The sequence below is a fragment of the Choristoneura fumiferana genome, chromosome Z (genome assembly GCF_025370935.1).
Source record: "Choristoneura fumiferana chromosome Z, NRCan_CFum_1, whole genome shotgun sequence".
In the NCBI taxonomy this organism is placed as follows: domain Eukaryota; kingdom Metazoa; phylum Arthropoda; class Insecta; order Lepidoptera; family Tortricidae; genus Choristoneura; species Choristoneura fumiferana.
Window position 1 is genome coordinate 7,120,309 of NC_133472.1, and position 17,160 is coordinate 7,137,468.

The 17,160-nt window shown below is 43.0% G+C and overlaps 1 protein-coding gene across 1 annotated transcript in view; it reads right to left on the minus strand.

Annotated features, from left to right (window-relative positions):
- Nucleotides 1-2,013: 2,013 nt before the first annotated feature.
- Nucleotides 2,014-17,160, minus strand: part of LOC141440747 (E3 ubiquitin-protein ligase UBR4-like) — a 102,751-nt gene continuing 87,604 nt past the window's right edge. Inside the window, 10 exon segments of the mRNA XM_074105296.1 lie at nt 2,014-2,190; nt 2,643-2,831; nt 4,073-4,263; nt 4,619-4,816; nt 5,627-5,764; nt 6,522-6,603; nt 7,404-7,553; nt 7,982-8,206; nt 15,028-15,152; nt 15,947-16,157. Coding sequence (XP_073961397.1) covers nt 2,014-2,190; nt 2,643-2,831; nt 4,073-4,263; nt 4,619-4,816; nt 5,627-5,764; nt 6,522-6,603; nt 7,404-7,553; nt 7,982-8,206; nt 15,028-15,152; nt 15,947-16,157 — 1,686 coding nt within the window.

The window sequence follows — 17,160 nt, forward strand, 5'->3', positions numbered from 1 at the left end:
TCCGAGGCATCGTTTTCCAGTTTAAACGATTGCTAGTTGAATTATGATTATATTTTAAGAAATTGTTCTTGTTAAATATGTTTGATTTGTCATTTCTAACTTGTTTTAAATCGGCTGCAGATTTTTTATTGTTTTCGCAGATTTTAATTTTTCTGATACGTTTTCACCGAATAACAGTTTGTCCCGTTTTGTCTCGCTAAGAGTGTCTTTCAATTCGGGATTTATAGCAGATATGATAATCCACGGCGTGTTCTAGTATCGTTGAAATGACTATCGCAGAGAAGTCTGCAGGCATCACTAATCGGTTTTAGAATTTTTGTATGATTTTCCTTGGCAATGATAAGCTCGATTGATTGATTGAGAGCCGCTATGGCAATGGATTCTTGCTTTTGTTTTGCTTGTAATGAAGCATCTCTTTTTATCATATTTTCCGCCAATGCGACTTTTACCTCAGGATTGAGGGTAGGCGCGACTAACAGGCTACAATTTTCTGGAATTAGATAGGAGTCCAATATTTTTTCTTTGACGTCCTTGAGTAACCCTTTTTCAAGGATGTCTTGCCACCTGGAGGCTAAGTCTCTGTGTGTTGGTTTTCCAAACTGTATGTCGGACTTTGGCGCATCACCGAGTAAAGCAAGAATCTCAGTGTCAAGTTCTGGCTGAATATCATCTTGACTACAAGTTTCAGCTGCAAGGGAGGTCGAAGGCATCTGGACTGGAGCTGGCGACGCAGGTCGCGAGGCGTCCGCGTCTCGCGGGTTCAATGCTGTATCGGATCCTAAAACAACCCGAATTTGTATTTTTGTGAAAGAGATAGCCCAGCTGGCGTCTCGCATCACACATACAAAGATCGCAGATTTTTGCGATTTTCACAAATAAATATGACAGAGATAGCCCAGTTGGCGTCTCGCATCAAAATTAAGAACTATATACTTTTGCTGCCGTAGATAGGTTATTTATCATACAATAATTAAATTTTCACAATATCGGTAAGTAGATTACATGACAGAGATAGCCCAGGTGGCGTCTCGCATCACAGTTGAATAACTAGACTTTGTACAAATTAATTATGGCCCATATTGTACAAAATGGGAAAAAAATTTTGAGGGTAGATCTCAGATCACGTTGTAAAGTAGGTCAAAATATTCGATACACGTAATCATTTAACGGTAAATTTGTTATCTCATATCGATTTCAATAATGGAATAAAGATTATGGAATTATAATAGGTAAAACCTTACTAACCTTCATTTTCGCTATCCGAGTAAATAATTAAGCGATTATAACTTCTCGGCTTCTTTTTAGTTACTTCGCTACTGCAATCGCTTCTCCTTTTCGGCATGACTGCTACGCGTTTCTTTAGGACGTTGAGATGGTAAAATAACTAATTATTATTGGATGGTGGAACGTGCGAAGGCTATGAGCACGGAACACAGAATGAACGTCGGCGCCGGAGGACAGGGGAAGATCGGGACGAAAAAAGTGTTGTCAGTAGGGTTTTAAAAATTACCCTACTTTCTTTAAAATCCGTGCAAGGCTGTAGCGTGGAGCCCAACTACAATATGTGAACCTAATCGCTAAGAATGAAGCTGTGAAATATAATTAACTGATGAGAAATTTAAAAAGTATTTTTAACGATACTGATTTTGTACCATATTGTAAATTAACCAAGGTCGAATATTTGTATGCATTTATGTGATATGCACTATGCTTGGGAAAGGGTTAAAATTATGGGGAATTACTCGTATGTAAATTTTTCTCGTACCGTGTACCCTAACCTAACGTGTAACCTAACCTAACCTAGTTTGAGAAACCATGCTTTATGCCAATGACATGTCAGTTGATCGTATCTATTAAACCTAACCTATGCCAGATACTGTTCTGAACTATCTTCGACATCACCCACGTCGCACTCCTTCTTACCTACTCTGCGTGTGGATTTTACTGCCTTTTCAGGTGACTCAGCAAAGTTTACAATAAGTGAAGCCTGTTGCTAGTAACTAGTGTTAAAGGTCACTGACCGCAATCGGCGAGCACGTTCGCCATCCGATAGAGCTGTTCGTCGTCGACCGCCTCCGCGTTGGTCTGCGAAAGCGTCTCCACGAACTCCTCTGTGGCGTCGCCGAGCAGGCCCCGCATGCGGTACACGACGCGCATCGCGTCCACGCCTTCGCCGGACGTGCACCACACCTGGGGCACGTTAAGGGTGACCGTGATGTAAACGGCGACAAATGTAATAAACATTAGAATTTCTTACCAAAAACAAATTATTGAGCACCAAAAAGCGAAAGTATAAAATAGTAAACTTCAAAATCAGATTAATTTATTGCGTCGCATAAGTAAAATTAGGTGATAAACTAACAGGATCACAAACTATGAAGTGCCTGTCGGCGTAAGAAATCATTTAAAGAATAGGAATACTAGGATTTGGAAAATAAAATCATTTGTTCGGTGTAATTTTATAAAATAGGAGCGAAAATTAAAAGACATTTGAGTGAAAATCTACTTCTTGTCATCCATCATTTATTTAGACCGTAAAAAGTTTTTTTTTTTAACAAGAGCTGTCTGTAGGCGACAAGGGCAGGGCGATAGCCTATTGTCGGCCACTGCGTAATAAGGCACAGGTTTTAACGTCCACCCACCTTCTTGTAGACCTCCTTGACGGGCAAGTCCAGCGACATGATCTTGTTGCAGACGAGCAGCTCCATGCCGTTGTCGTCTTCGAGCAGCGCGACCAGCTCGCAGTCGGTGCAGATCTTGTTTTTCACGTCGCGCATCAGCGGGCCCATGCCGGGCTCTAGGCAGGAGTACGGGTTGCCGAGCATGCGGCCCTGAGGAGAACGATACGATGAACCTCTTGAACGCTAACCTAACCTCGTGCGGCCCAAATGTGCAATAGAATGTAGACAAAAAAATCAAGGGAATTACAAACCTATGGCATTGTAACAAAGTGTTCTCTGTTATTTTCCATCACTACAGTTTAACTTTATTTCCGAAGCAAAGATTCTATTTGTTTTGTCATTTTTTTATATTTATATGGTGAGCCTCAAGAGGTTAAAGTTGTCAAGAATTGTCGTGCCTAATATCGGTCAATGGCGTCAGGCGTTATAAGTACAGTCGAATGCAAAAATATACACATCCATAGAGTCAAAATATGTATACATCGACCTTATGTTAAGTGGCATAAAGGTGTATAGATATTTTTGACGTCTTGGTAACGTATATAATATAACATTTTTTGACCGTACAACATGTATGTACAGCAACCTACATGTGTGTGTATGCTCTAAGTTAGATGCTGTTAAGCAATAGTGTGTTAACCCCGATTAATTCTGCAATACATTACTCTTAGCAGCTGTTTCACTATCCATTGATTAGCGTTAAGCGACGGTTAAATGTGATGCCGTCTCCGTCTATTCGAACAAAACAAATAGAGACGGCATCACACCTAACCGCCAGTTAACACTAATCAATGGATGGTGAAACAGCCCCTTGGAAAAGGATTTTTACAGTTGACATTGTATTGCAAAATGACTGTGGGTTGACTCAGTATTGCAAAACAGTATCCAGTTTACATTTGGCTTATGGCATTATATAGTACCATGGTGTCGAGGTGAGGACTTTGGTATGAAACAGTAGCGTTCAAAGGGATGGTTCACTTGGTCACAATAAAATAAATTAATAAAGTCGATCACTTATTATAACCCTCTTGCCCTCTTGTTAGCCCTCTTGTTCTGAGAGGAGGCCTGTGCCCAGCAGTGGGACGTATATAGGCTGGGATGATGATGATGATGAAGACTTATTATAAAACTATTTTTTAAGCTTCCAGCTGCACTAAATCTGGATACTAATGAAATGACTGATATTCAATATGCCGTCAAAATAGTACTTCATTCTAAATCCCCCGTAGGAACCAATGGCGAAGCGTCCATAGATATCTATTCCCATCGGCTTACCCAATATTTACAAAAGAGGACAACAGGACATGCATGATTTATGAAACATATATGCGATCTTTGCTTAGGCTTTACCACGAAAATATCTGACACTACGCCACTGGAGGAACACTCACTTGTAGAAAGTCTTCCTGTTGCGGATCCTTCTCTAGCGTCAGGAAGAACTCGCCGACGTCGTTCTCTTCCGGGTAGATGATGGAACAGAGACGCTCGAAGATAAACACGGGCGTGCGGTAGTCGTGTAGCGGGTACTTCTGGACTGTCTCTATGCAGACCGCCATGAATTCGGCGGTCTCCGTCTCCGTGCCTATGGGTGGAATAAGTTTTGTCAATCAATTCCAGCAGGCAATTTATAATGGGTTAAATATAATGACCATAAAAAAAAACTTTTGATTTAAGTACAAATTCTGCCGATTTAAATTTTAAAAAAATTGTCTTAAATTTGGTATGGATCTTTATCATACGCAGACAAGAGATTAAGGGGCTGTTTCACCACCAATTGATTAATTTTAACTGACGGATAAATGTGATGCCGTCTGCGTCTATTCGAACAAAACAAACGGAGACGGCATCACATTCTATCCGTCAGATAAATATAATCAATGGATGGTGAAACGGGGGGTTAATAACTTAAACTAAGCAATGTGGCCTCCGGGACCCACCTGTGGTCATCTCCTCCAGCAGCTCCAGCAGCTTCTCCTGCGTGTCGTCGGTGAGCCGCGTGCGCTGCACCACGAGCCGCCGCAGCGACAGGTAACCGCCGAGCACGGCGCCCACGAGCCGCCCCTTGTACGTGCGCCGCGCGCCGCTCTCCTCGAGGAACATTGCCAGCAGCTCCGTCAGCCGCTTCAGGGCGTATCCTGATAAAGAAAAATGTGTAGCTTCGAGCAAAGCTTCTATTTATACTGAACTTACGTTGTCTAGGCGGAGATGAAAGATATTTCGGTCTCGCTACTATACACGGTGTATACTAAGAGATTCGCGAGTAAAAAGTTATGCATCCCACAAAAGCATTTAGAAGTTTATTTAGCTATAAGAGCCACCAGTAGAGCGCAGTATGTGATACGGGTTGACCGGATCCAAAACTCTGTATTGCGCTCCAAAACACGCTTTGCTGATGTGGGTACAAAGACTGCCAGGCTGAAATGGGACTGGGCAGGCCACGTCAGACGTATGAAACCAATTAGGTGGGCTAAAATAGCCACAGACTGGATACCACAAAACGGACTTCGGCGGCGTGGCAAGCCCAGGCGTCGATGGCGGGTTGAAGCCTTACTTCGCAACTGGTCCCAAATCACTTAACTCCGGGTCGAGTGGAGGACATGGGGGGAGCCCTATGCCCAACCGTGGGACACCTCTATAGGCTTTTAAATAATTAAGAGTCCAGTCGTGGAACATAAAGTCATTAAAAAGGCATAAAAAAGCTATTGTCTTAAAAAATCTAATTAATGCGGCAGTTAGATTTTCAAAAAATATCGGACACATTTTCTCTTCTGTCAATAAAAAAAATTATGAAGATATAGCCCGGTAAAGTTGAAGAGTGGGGCTTGTGACGTCACGTGGAACTTTAACACGCAAGAGGAGTCATTCTTAAGTTTCGTGCCTATTTGGGGAGGAACCCATATGGCTCCGGCTGGCAACGGCTGATAATGATGTTGATGAAAGCCTACCCTGTGCCAGATCCGAGGTCAGTGTGGTCTCTTCAAGCCGGTGCAACTGTTCAATCTCTTTCGTCATGAGGTCCGCGATCTGTTGGAGCACACCTCGCAGCGCCAGGAACTGTTTCCACGGCGCTTCGGACGCCAAACCTGCAAGTGACGCGACAAATCAGAACCAGCTTTGGGATAATGTTCCGCGGTGTAATGGTTGACGTGATATGATATGATAAATTATGTCATTATACTATCACACACCTATGGCCACTCAAGCAGAGGATGGTGGGTTCAAACCACGGCTCGCACCTCTGAGTTTTTCAGAATTCATGTGCGAAGTTACATTTGAAATTTACCACGAGCTTTACGGTGAAGGTAAACATCGGAGGAAACCGGCACAAACCTGCGAAGCAATTCAATGGTGTGTGTGAAGTTCCCAATTCGCACTGGGCCCGAGTGGGAACTACGGCCCAAGCCCTCTCATTCTGAGAGGAGGTCTGTGCCCAGCAGTGGGACGTATATAGGCTGGGATTATTACTATCACACAAGGTCCATAAACTTAATTACAACTTTTACCCCCTGTTGTGATGTGATGCCGTCTCTGTTTGTTTAGCTCGAATAGACTGAGACAACATCACATTTATCCGTCAAATAAAATCAATGAGTGATGAAACAGCGCTAAAACTACGTATATTTCTTAACTTTGTGCTATGGGGTGCATTAAGTAGGCAACGCTAGTGCTGGTGGCGCGTTACTGCGCCGCAAGCTACCAACTGCCTACCCAAGAATCGACCTAATGCACGCCAATGACTGTGTGTCTGGCAAAAGCAAATGTCAAAGTGACAGATAAACACTGACGAATGTTAAATTCAAAGTGAAAGACAACGTTTGGAAGCTCAACAGAAGTACTTACTTTGGTAAAGCTGTAAGAATTGCTCGCTCGCTTCGCCTGCCGTTCCGACTTCAGGCAGAAAGCTTGTAAGCAAGATGAGTACCTGGAAATAATTGTGAATAAGAATAGCTTTCTTACAACGGCCACCGACTTGGAATGTGAATAATATGTTAGTGTTTAAAAATGTTGGATGATCCACCAACAATACTTAACGAAAAGTACAGACCGACTGTATTGAAACTGCCTAAATGGCAGCTGCCGACTACAAATACATTTTTGTTTGCAATTCCATTGCAGTCGCCACAACTGCTGCTATTGAAAACCCAATCTTTGGTCGGGCTCTGTACGCGCCAGCTTTCAGTAACAACAGAAATACCAGAATAAGGGCAGAACAAGCTGACGCGGTTTGCACGGAGCGGGTGGACGCCTGTGACAATGTGTGATTATCCTGTACCCTCATCCTCGTAAAATCAAACTACCCGCTATTCCCCGTACCTACTCTACGACAAGCGCCGGATCACTGTGCTTCCGGATACCGAACTGAACGCGCGCGTCACTTGACTGAGCCAGAAATTTGGCTAAATTCTATGTTTTGTGAACTGCCTTGTGAATAGTGTGTGTGTCCGCCGATAGACATCAGTCCGGGCCCGTGACGAGACCACGAACTATTTTGGATAATTGTGTGCTGGGACCGACCCACATCAGCCGTGAGTACCACCCTGATCCTGTCTTTTCCCTCGTCCAGTACACATTGTCACACGCCTATTGAACAATAGTATGAACAGCGTTAACTGCACGCGTCGCGTATAACGGATTTTACATGCACCGCACCGTGCACCCGCGCCAGTTAGCGTAGGCCCTAAAAAGATTCACGTGGCTTAAAGTTCATTGACCGGCACTCACCGCCTTGCTGCGCTCGTATGAGTCGCACAGCGACCTGACCATCTGGCAGGCGGTGTCGCGCGCGATGCGAGAGCTCGGCTCGAACATCACCGGCCGCAGCCAGCCGCCGTCCTCGAGCGAAAGCGGCCGCATGCCGTGGGATAGCAGCATCTGTACAAACAAAGGATAGATTTAGCTTAACAAAAACTTTTGACAGCTGCTGTATTGCATCCAATAATTTTAGTGAACGATTCCGACATGGCCAGTTCGATACTTTGTATTCCAAACTAAGAATGTTTGAGGAAAAATTCGTTCACAATTTAAGAATGTCAATACTTTTTTTTGACGAACTACACACATACCAACATTCACATTAGTCTTTGCAGACAGAGAGCGGTCTGGAATTCTGCGATCTATACGCATACGACGATGGTCTCGGTCTAGCATGAATATAACAGAGAACTCCAAACGTGCACGCTGAACTTGCAGACCACTCTCTCGCAACATAGAAAACTTCTGGAATTCAATTCATCTGCGGGATCTTATGATTTACGCGTGCGTAGCCGCGGGTAAACACCAGTGTTGTATGTAGTACTGACCCGTTCCCGCCAGCGCGCCAGGTACTTGTGCGCGAGGTGTGCGTCGCGCGGCGGCGGCGCCACCGGGTCTGCGGGCGGCGCCACCAGCCGGCGCCACTCGCTGTGTGGCACGCGGCCCGCCAGCCAGCCGGCGAGGTCCACGACCACGTTGCCCGTGGACGCGGCCAGCGCGCCCGCCGCGCCCGACGCGCCGCCCGCGCCCGTCGCCGGGACCGCCGCCGTCTCCTGGAAACAGTGCATGCATGAGACCAATTCCACCTTCCACTGCGAGCGGAGCAAACTTAGTTTAACTTTCAATGATTAACTTCATGAAGGTTCAGTGGGCCGTACTTCCTTGCAGCCGATCGTTGAGCGTTAAATTGAGTCCGCACGGAGTCCGCTCTACTCGTACCTATTCGAAGGTGGATATTTAAGATAAAAGTAAAAAATAAATGCGAGCCAAAGGCGAAGTTTGATAGACAGCCTGCTTTTCACTTCGAATGCGAGAAATGCGAATCAACTTGCAAGTTTTTTATTTTAGTGAATTTATTTTATAGTTTTATTGAATTAGTATTATACAATATGTCGGATTTAGAACGATGTAGTATGGGCGAAGCACGGCCCTCGTCATCAGAATCGTCTTGGCCCTCCATTGTCGAAACAAGCACACAAATACAAATCGAGAAAGACAGTTAATAATTCAGAACTTTAAATGAGGGTAGCAGTAAGAGGACACACAATATAAATTAAAAGAGAAAAGTGATTCAGGTGTGATACGCTCACCAATTAGACGACCAGGCGGCTCGGCGGCGGGAACCAAAGTGACTCAATTATCCCACAATAACAACCCCCACCTCTCGCCTGACATCCCCTGATTCACGGACTGAATTCCAACGATAGTTACATGGAGCCTCACTAGAGGGCGTATAACTCAGGTAGAAATGCTGCGCTTACGATCAAAACAAACTAAATGTTTTAAACCGCTGCCGCTAGATGGCGTTTATATCAATCGCGCCGACACGGCCGTCCTGCTGCATGTCGCGCTCGACAGGCTTTCCACGGATAATACCCAAAAACCACTCGGCCAGCCTGGCATTAACCAATGATGGATTATACGAAGGCTCCTGTCCTCACCTTAGCATAACTCCAACTATCAAAATGGAGGCCCCTATCCTCAACACGAGATTAACCAATCAACATGGAGGCCCCTGTCCTCAACAAGGCTTAAGACTGTCAACATGGAGGCCCCTGTCCTCAACATGACTTCAAACTAACATGGAGGCCCCTGTCCTCGACACGACTTCAAACTAACATGGAGGCCCTTGTCCTCAACACGACTTCAAACTTACATGGAGGCCCCTGTCCTCAACGAGACTTTATTTTGTGTAAATTAAGTTGAAATAAGAACTTCAATCAATTTGCTATCTTAATAACTTTTATTGAATATTTCGTTTGATTAGTTTTTATACCTTTTCACTGATTATGTAGGTAGCATTTAACTTAAAGGAAACACAAACTGTTACTTAAATTTCGTTAATACAATCAATCTTTTAACAACCTATGGCTTTATGTTACTAATAAATAGCACACATGTAGAAAGATAATTTTCGAAGCACTTTAAAAGTTGTAACTGTTGAATTATTGCTAATTTTAAAAACAAACAAACAATTTTAGTTGTGATTAGGTAGCAAACAAGCAACAGGTTTCTATTTTCACTTTTAAAATAATTTAAGGTAATTTTCGTTGCGAAGCGCTTAGCACTGTGAATAAGATTAATAATAAAAATTCTAACTTTTAAATTATTGCTATTTTTAAGAGTATAAACACTTATGCAACAAACAAGAAACCGGTTTAAATTTTCACTTTTAAAATATTTAAATTATTTTAACAAACAAAGAATGATTAGTTAATTACTGTATTAGTCAATTTGATTAACCGGACAAAATCAGGAATCGAACATTTAGGCAGTTTGACAGTGTGAAAATATGTAGTAATTTAAATGTCAATCGGATATAGCAAAACCAGTAAGGAGAGAACGTCATCACGTTGCTTTCCTATACATTTTGTTATTCCTGTTGTGAAGTAACTTCACTCACCCGCTCACTGGTATCATTATTTTCTAGAGTAGGTATTTCACTCGCCGACACGGTTATTTGGCTACCACAATTTCCTGGTTTTGGTGCCAGGCGGAGCTGGTCATGAGCAACCTTTTTGGGTCTTCCCTTGCTAGTCATCTTTTTAATCTGATAGCGGTCGTTGGGTAATATTTTCCAGATTTCATAAGCTTCTGGGTACTTCAAGTCAAGCCCAATTTGAGTTCTTGGGTTTGTTTTAAATAATACGATTTCACCTTTTTCAAATCTAGTCACACGTGCTTTACCTTTGTCAAATCTCTTCTTATCCTCTAAACCTCGCTTTTCTATTTTCTTGCGCATGTAGTTATCCAGCTGTGTACGATCCACGCTACCTTCTGCTTCGTCTATTAAACAAATTAATTCTGCAGGTACGGCGCATGTTCTGCCAGTCAAGGCTTTCAGTGGACACACATTTGTAGTTTTGTTTTTTGTACAATTAATTGCTAACTGTAGAGCATCAAGGCCTTTCTTCCAGTCGTCAGTTTCGTAGTTACGAATAATAGTCAGTCCGTTTTTCACAACGGTCATCATTCGTTCCACTTGACCATTGGACCTGCTGACTCCTGGTGCTATAAAGTGTTGATAAATGCCATGCTCTTTGCAATATGCTTCAAATTCTGCTTTAAAAGCTGTGTCTTGGTCGCTGATGATTTGTTTGGGTGCTCCAAATAGTGCAACAAGCTTTTTGAGAGCGCTTAACATTGATATAGCGGTTTTATTGGTAGCATACGTCAACAAAGTATACTTGGTGTAAGCGTCGATTATCACAACGACATATTCGTGTTTGGCATTTCGTTTAGTCAGCCTGCCTGTCATGTCGATGTGTACCGTTTGAAACGGTATTGGTTGCTTTTCTATTGGGTACATCTGTACTTGTTTTGCTCCAGATGGTCCCTTGCTAGTTTGCATATGACACAGTTGTTTACAAATTGCTTGACAATATTAGACATTTCTGGGAACCAGTAAACTTCGCGTAGCTTTGCAAGTGTCTTCTCCCACCCGAAATGCTTCAATGCTGTGTGGTAAGCATTAATGATACTCCATTGATACGTTTTGGGATTACTTTCTTCCAATGGCTTTTTCCAGGTTCTTCTTCCTGATCGCGGCGTTGCAATACATTATCCAGCAGGCGGTAGTTATTAACTTCATCACCGCGTTCCAACTCTTTTATAATTGCGGCTAATTCTACATCACGCCTCTGTTCAACAACAAGCCACGTATCAACGTTACTAGCTAAATTGATACAGGCTGTGTTGCGGCTGAAGAAGTCCGCATGCTTCATTCGAGATCCCTGACGATATTCGATTTTAAAGTCGTAGTGTTGAAGGTAAGCCATCCATCGATGTATTCTTGGAAGCAATTCATGTTTCTGTTGCGAAGACTTAATGGCATTACAGTCAGTGACAATAGTGAAACTCCTGCCGTATAGGTACTGTCTGAAATGTTTGACAGCTCGGACTATTGCGAGAGTCTCCAACTCGTAAGAATGGTAGTGGCTTTCGGGTTCTGTAGTTCTCATACTCATGTACGCCACAACGTGTTGCCGTCCCTCCTTTATCTGAATCAAGACGGCTCCCAAGCCCGTGCTGCTGGCGTCTGTATGAAGTTCAATGGGCAAATCCTCCGCGAAAATCGTTAATACGGGAATAGAGGTTAAGCGTCTGATTATATCTAGTCTGGCACTTTCACATTCAGCCGTCCAGTTAAATTTAGCGTCTTTTTTCGTTAAATTGTAAAGTGGAATCATGCGTTCTGAAAAAGACGGTATAAAACGCCGAAAGTAGCCAGCCAAACCGCAAAATTGTCGGACTTGCTTTACAGAGGTCGGTACTGGGGATTTTTCTAAAGCTTCCACCTTTCTGGGACTTGGTTTAACCGTACCTTGTGAAATCACATTGCCAAGATATTCCACAGATCGTTTAAAGAATACGCATTTTTTTTGGATTTACCGCAAAGCCGGCGTTATGCAGTGCGTCTAAGACTCGATCTAACATCTTTATGCCTTCTGCAAAAGTTTTACATTTAATAAGGACGTCATCCATATAAATTAGTATGTCATCTAGGAACGGACGTAATGCTGCCATTATCGAACGCTGGAATACGGCAGGTGCATTCATTAACCCGAAAGGCATCATAACGTATTCAAACAACCCATCAGGGGTGATAAACGCCGTTTTTGCGATCGATTCTTCCTTGATAGGTATTTGGTAAAAACCTTGAGCCATATCAAGACAAATAAAATACGCGGCGTCTGATAATCTGTCTATTTGATCAGAAATAATAGGCAAAGGGAATTTGATCGGTACGGTGTTATTGTTTAACTCCCTATAATCTGTGCACATTCTGTCATCGCCATTTTTCTTTTTTACAAGGAGTACGGGGCTAGCGAACTCAGAAGTGCTCTCTCGGACTATGCCGTTAGCAATAAGATCTTCAACAATGGATTTTACCTTTTGACGCTCAATCGGTGCCATTCGATATGGCCTTCGAGATACAACTCTCGTAGGGTCTTTTAGCTGAATATCCATGTGACCGGTGGTTACCCTAGTCTTTGGTATTCCTGTAGCGAACACATGTCTGTTTTTTTGTAGGATTGACTTCAGGTCGCGTATCTCCTCTACATCGGTGAGATCGGTGTCCAAATTCTCAATAAAGTCGCCACCATGTTCGGCAATCAGTACCTGAGCAGTTCGCATCAATGTAGCGCCGCTACTCGCGACATTTACTGATAATCCTGGCATTTTTACGATTTCTGATCCTATTAGAAGCTCACAGGGAATTTCATGGTCTTCTACCACATGGAAATCAATTTCAACTAAAATTGAATTTATCTCACACAAAAGGGTAACGCGTTGACAAGATAGAACGGGCATACCTGTTCCTAACCCTTGCAACATCAAAGGATAGTCTTGACGCTTCCCAGGCAAAGAAAAGCTTAATGACTTTCGTATGAGGGAACGGTCTGCCCCACTATCGAATAAAGCAATCAATTTTTGTTGATTAACTGTAACTTGCATTGGAGTCGATATATTTGGATGAATTTGAGCTAACGATATTTTATCGCCGTCATCTTTTATTTTCTTGAAACAGACGGCGTCTGTATGTCCTAATTTTCCACAGTAGGTACACTTTGTGGAGGTTTTTCTACCTGTTTTGAATCGGATGACACGTTACTAGTGGTTAGCAAGGATTTCGGTTCACTCACTTTATTAGGACAATTCGGTTGAATATGCCCCGCCTTGCCACATTTATAACACACTAGTGTTTCCTCGCGGTTAGTACGAAATCTGGGTCGTTTAGCTGGTGGTTCCCCACTACGAATCTCTCGTGACTTCGTAGTTGACGCAACCGAAATTAATTCCGGTACAGTAGAGCATTTGCTTGATATTAAGCGTAAACGTAAATACTCGTGGTCAATACAGCCTATAACAGCTTCAACGGCATCTTTTTCTTTATCTCCACTAACTATTCGCTTCCAGATATTCCATGCCTTTGTTATTGACTCGGCTGGGTTTGACAAGTCAAATTTGAAATTCCGCAATTTGAGAACATCATTCGAATACCGCGCTTCGGGTTCAAATGTTTGCACTAATGCTTCACGCATGTCCTTCCACAATGGAGATTTTACCAACCACGTGTCTCCAAGTGTTTTCGCACGGCCTTGTAGTAATCCAGCGATTTTGGTACAAATCTCGTAGTCGGTGAGATTCCAATGTTCTTTCGCTCGATCCACGTGCTCGCACCAGTCTCTCACAGGAACATCCCCATCGGGATTATATGGTGCAATATAAATGTCGCTTAACCGTGGTCGTTGCGTCGAAGTCGCTGCCTTTGATAGTATACCTGCTAAAAGCTCTTTATTTGTATTCGAGTTTTCTTGTTGTTGATTTGTCAACTTTTCTAATATAGCGGCCAACGATGACAAAATACGGCCAGACTCGGAGCCGTTTGTTAAGTCAGGAACTGGCTGGGTCATATTAGCGCGCGATTGGGATTGCTGATTCTCACCTCTGATGTCGGATTTAGAACGATGTAGTATGGGCGAAGCACGGCCCTCGTCATCAGAATCGTCTTGGCCCTCCATTGTCGAAACAAGCACACAAATACAAATCGAGAAAGACAGTTAATAATTCAGAACTTTAAATGAGGGTAGCAGTAAGAGGACACACAATATAAATTAAAAGAGAAAAGTGATTCAGGTGTGATACGCTCACCAATTAGACGACCAGGCGGCTCGGCGGCGGGAACCAAAGTGACTCAATTATCCCACAATAACAACCCCCACCTCTCGCCTGACATCCCCTGATTCACGGACTGAATTCCAACGATAGTTACATGGAGCCTCACTAGAGGGCGTATAACTCAGGTAGAAATGCTGCGCTTACGATCAAAACAAACTAAATGTTTTAAACCGCTGCCGCTAGATGGCGTTTATATCAATCGCGCCGACAAATATAATAAAGACTAAAAAAAAACTAAAGAAACACATAAAATAAAAAGTTTATTCTATAAGGCTACAGTACTTGTGGCTTTTCGCATCTGATTGCCTTCGTTACAGGCGAAGATTATACTTTATATACTGGAGCATAAAATATATTTTTATGCAATCTACACCCATCCAGCATAAATGATAACCATGCGTAGATTATGCGCACGAGTAGTGGAAAAGTATTAAAAACATGTCAAAACAACTCTGTCCGTCGAGGTCTACCGAGTTTTGGTCATTCTATGGGTCATAAAAAGCTGGCTACATTTGAATCAAATGCATTTAGAAAAATGTTTGTAATTTATACCATTAGCACGCTTAGGCAATGAGCCATGAAGGAATTGACTTAAAACTGTCACAACTCCTAACTTTTAGTGGATTTGCACCCCATAAAAATCATACTTTTAATAGGTGACTCGGGAGACATACTATACCGTTGTCCATACCTTAGCGTCTTTGGGCTGTTCGGCATCAGACCCGTTGGCGGAGACGACGGGCGGGATCGGCGCCATCAGTTGCTGCATATAACGCAAGCACGGTAGCGCCACTTGTTGCAGCGCAAACTGGTGAGCTGCAACAAAACAACACAGTCAAATTTATATTTTAATAACCTATTTACACTACTAATGAAGTTACTGTTTTTATTACTAATATTCGGAAATAGTTGTCAATGGAGAAACTTTGCATATATATATTTCATTTTAACCTCCTCTGGATCAGAACTCATTAAATACTCCAAGTACCAACTTAATATGTAGTGTCAAGTAGATTTCAATAGAAAATCGCTAATACTATTTACTTGCACTTTGTTAGAGCGTTTTCAGACGATGGTCGACACCCTACAGCCAACATGCTATGTGCTGTTTTAACATATTTCCGAAAAAATCATTCCGATACGGCCATGCTCAAAATGACCGCCACGCATCGGGCTCTGCGGACACAGATACATTTTTGATACACGTACAAACATTATCGTCCGACAGCCCACGGGCATCCGATGGTGCCTCCAAAATATCGGTGTCGGCTCCAATATCAAAGACAGGTACATCCATACTAATATTATAAATGCGAAAGTGTGCGTGCTTATATGTTTGTCCGTCTTTCATGTCGAAACGGAGTGATGGATCGACTTGGTTTTTGGTATAGAGATAATTTATGGGTGCGAGAGTGACATAGGGTACTTTTTATCCCGGAAAAATGCACAGTTCCCGGGGGAACAGCGCGATAACCGAATTCCACGCGGGCGAAGTTGCGGGTAACTGCTAGTATTTCATAAATTTTTCTTGCCTCTTTGCCTCTTGATACCGATCGGCGTCCGATAATTTTAAAAACGCTCTTACGCAATCGAGCTCTGGTGGCACTCACAGTTGGGCGAGGACGTGTTGATGCCGGGCAGGCCGGCGAGCGCCTCCGGCCGCAGCAGCACGCTGGCGGCGGGCGGCAGGCCGGCCACGTCGGTCAGCGCCGGGCAGCACCACACCCACAGCTTGACCACGCAGCGGAGCCGCGCCTCCCAGCACTCCACGCCGTCCTGGACCTTCACCAGCGAGCCCAGCAGCAGCACCAGTGGACGCACCTGACAAAAATAGTAGATTGTACAACAAGAGCCTAAAACGAGCCATTTCACCCAAGAAGTTTCTATAGCTACCCGAGCCGGTACGGCGAGGGTGGATAGACACGTCGAGGGGGAAATGGGTTTAATGCTCAAGTTTTACACTCTGATTTTCACTTTGATGGCGATTTTATGACGCCTAGATCCAGCATAAACACGCACTTTACGAGCATGAGAAGTGAAGAAAGGGTTTCACAGCTTACATACAAAAAAAAACTAAAATCAAGTATATAGTATTTGGACCTTAAAGCAACTCAAGCCAAAAACAATTCTTAATGCGTGATCGGTATTACCCACGGCACAGAGTACATATATAACAGAGACACCACCTAGTACAAGCAAATGGTATCACCCTAATACTGGCTATTCAACTGGCTATTTTTCTTTCCTTCGATTTCCAATAGATGGCACCAGTGAGAACACAAATGACACGATACGTATTGCCATCTAGTGAGACACTAAGGATACGGTACACTGACAACAATCATCAAGCTCACCAACTGAGCCTAGACGACTAGAGATACGCATGATGTCTCTGTCTTATTTACGTCAGTAGAAGAGAATGGCATGTTTCTCTCAAATAGTTTCGACGAATATGAGCAAGCGCTGGGCAAGCCCAACAAGCGCATTCCGGTTATTCGCCATCTAGCGTCACAATTGCAAAACACTACGAAAGCCTCATAGCTGAAATGTAGCCACATGTAGCCTATACTTTCGTATTCTCCATTTATTATTTTTATGGTGTTTCTTATCTTCAAATTAAGGAGTTGAATTAAGGTTGATGTGAAGTTGTGTTTATAAAATATGCTAGTCTTTATTTTAATCTTAATATTTCTACTTAATACGGCTTATTCACATTTTATAATTTACAAATGTTAATAGTAGTGCCATCTATTGCTGTTTTTTTGTATTAAATATAGCTTGTAGGGATTGGTAGGCTATGCCCACGGTATTAACAATAAAAGAT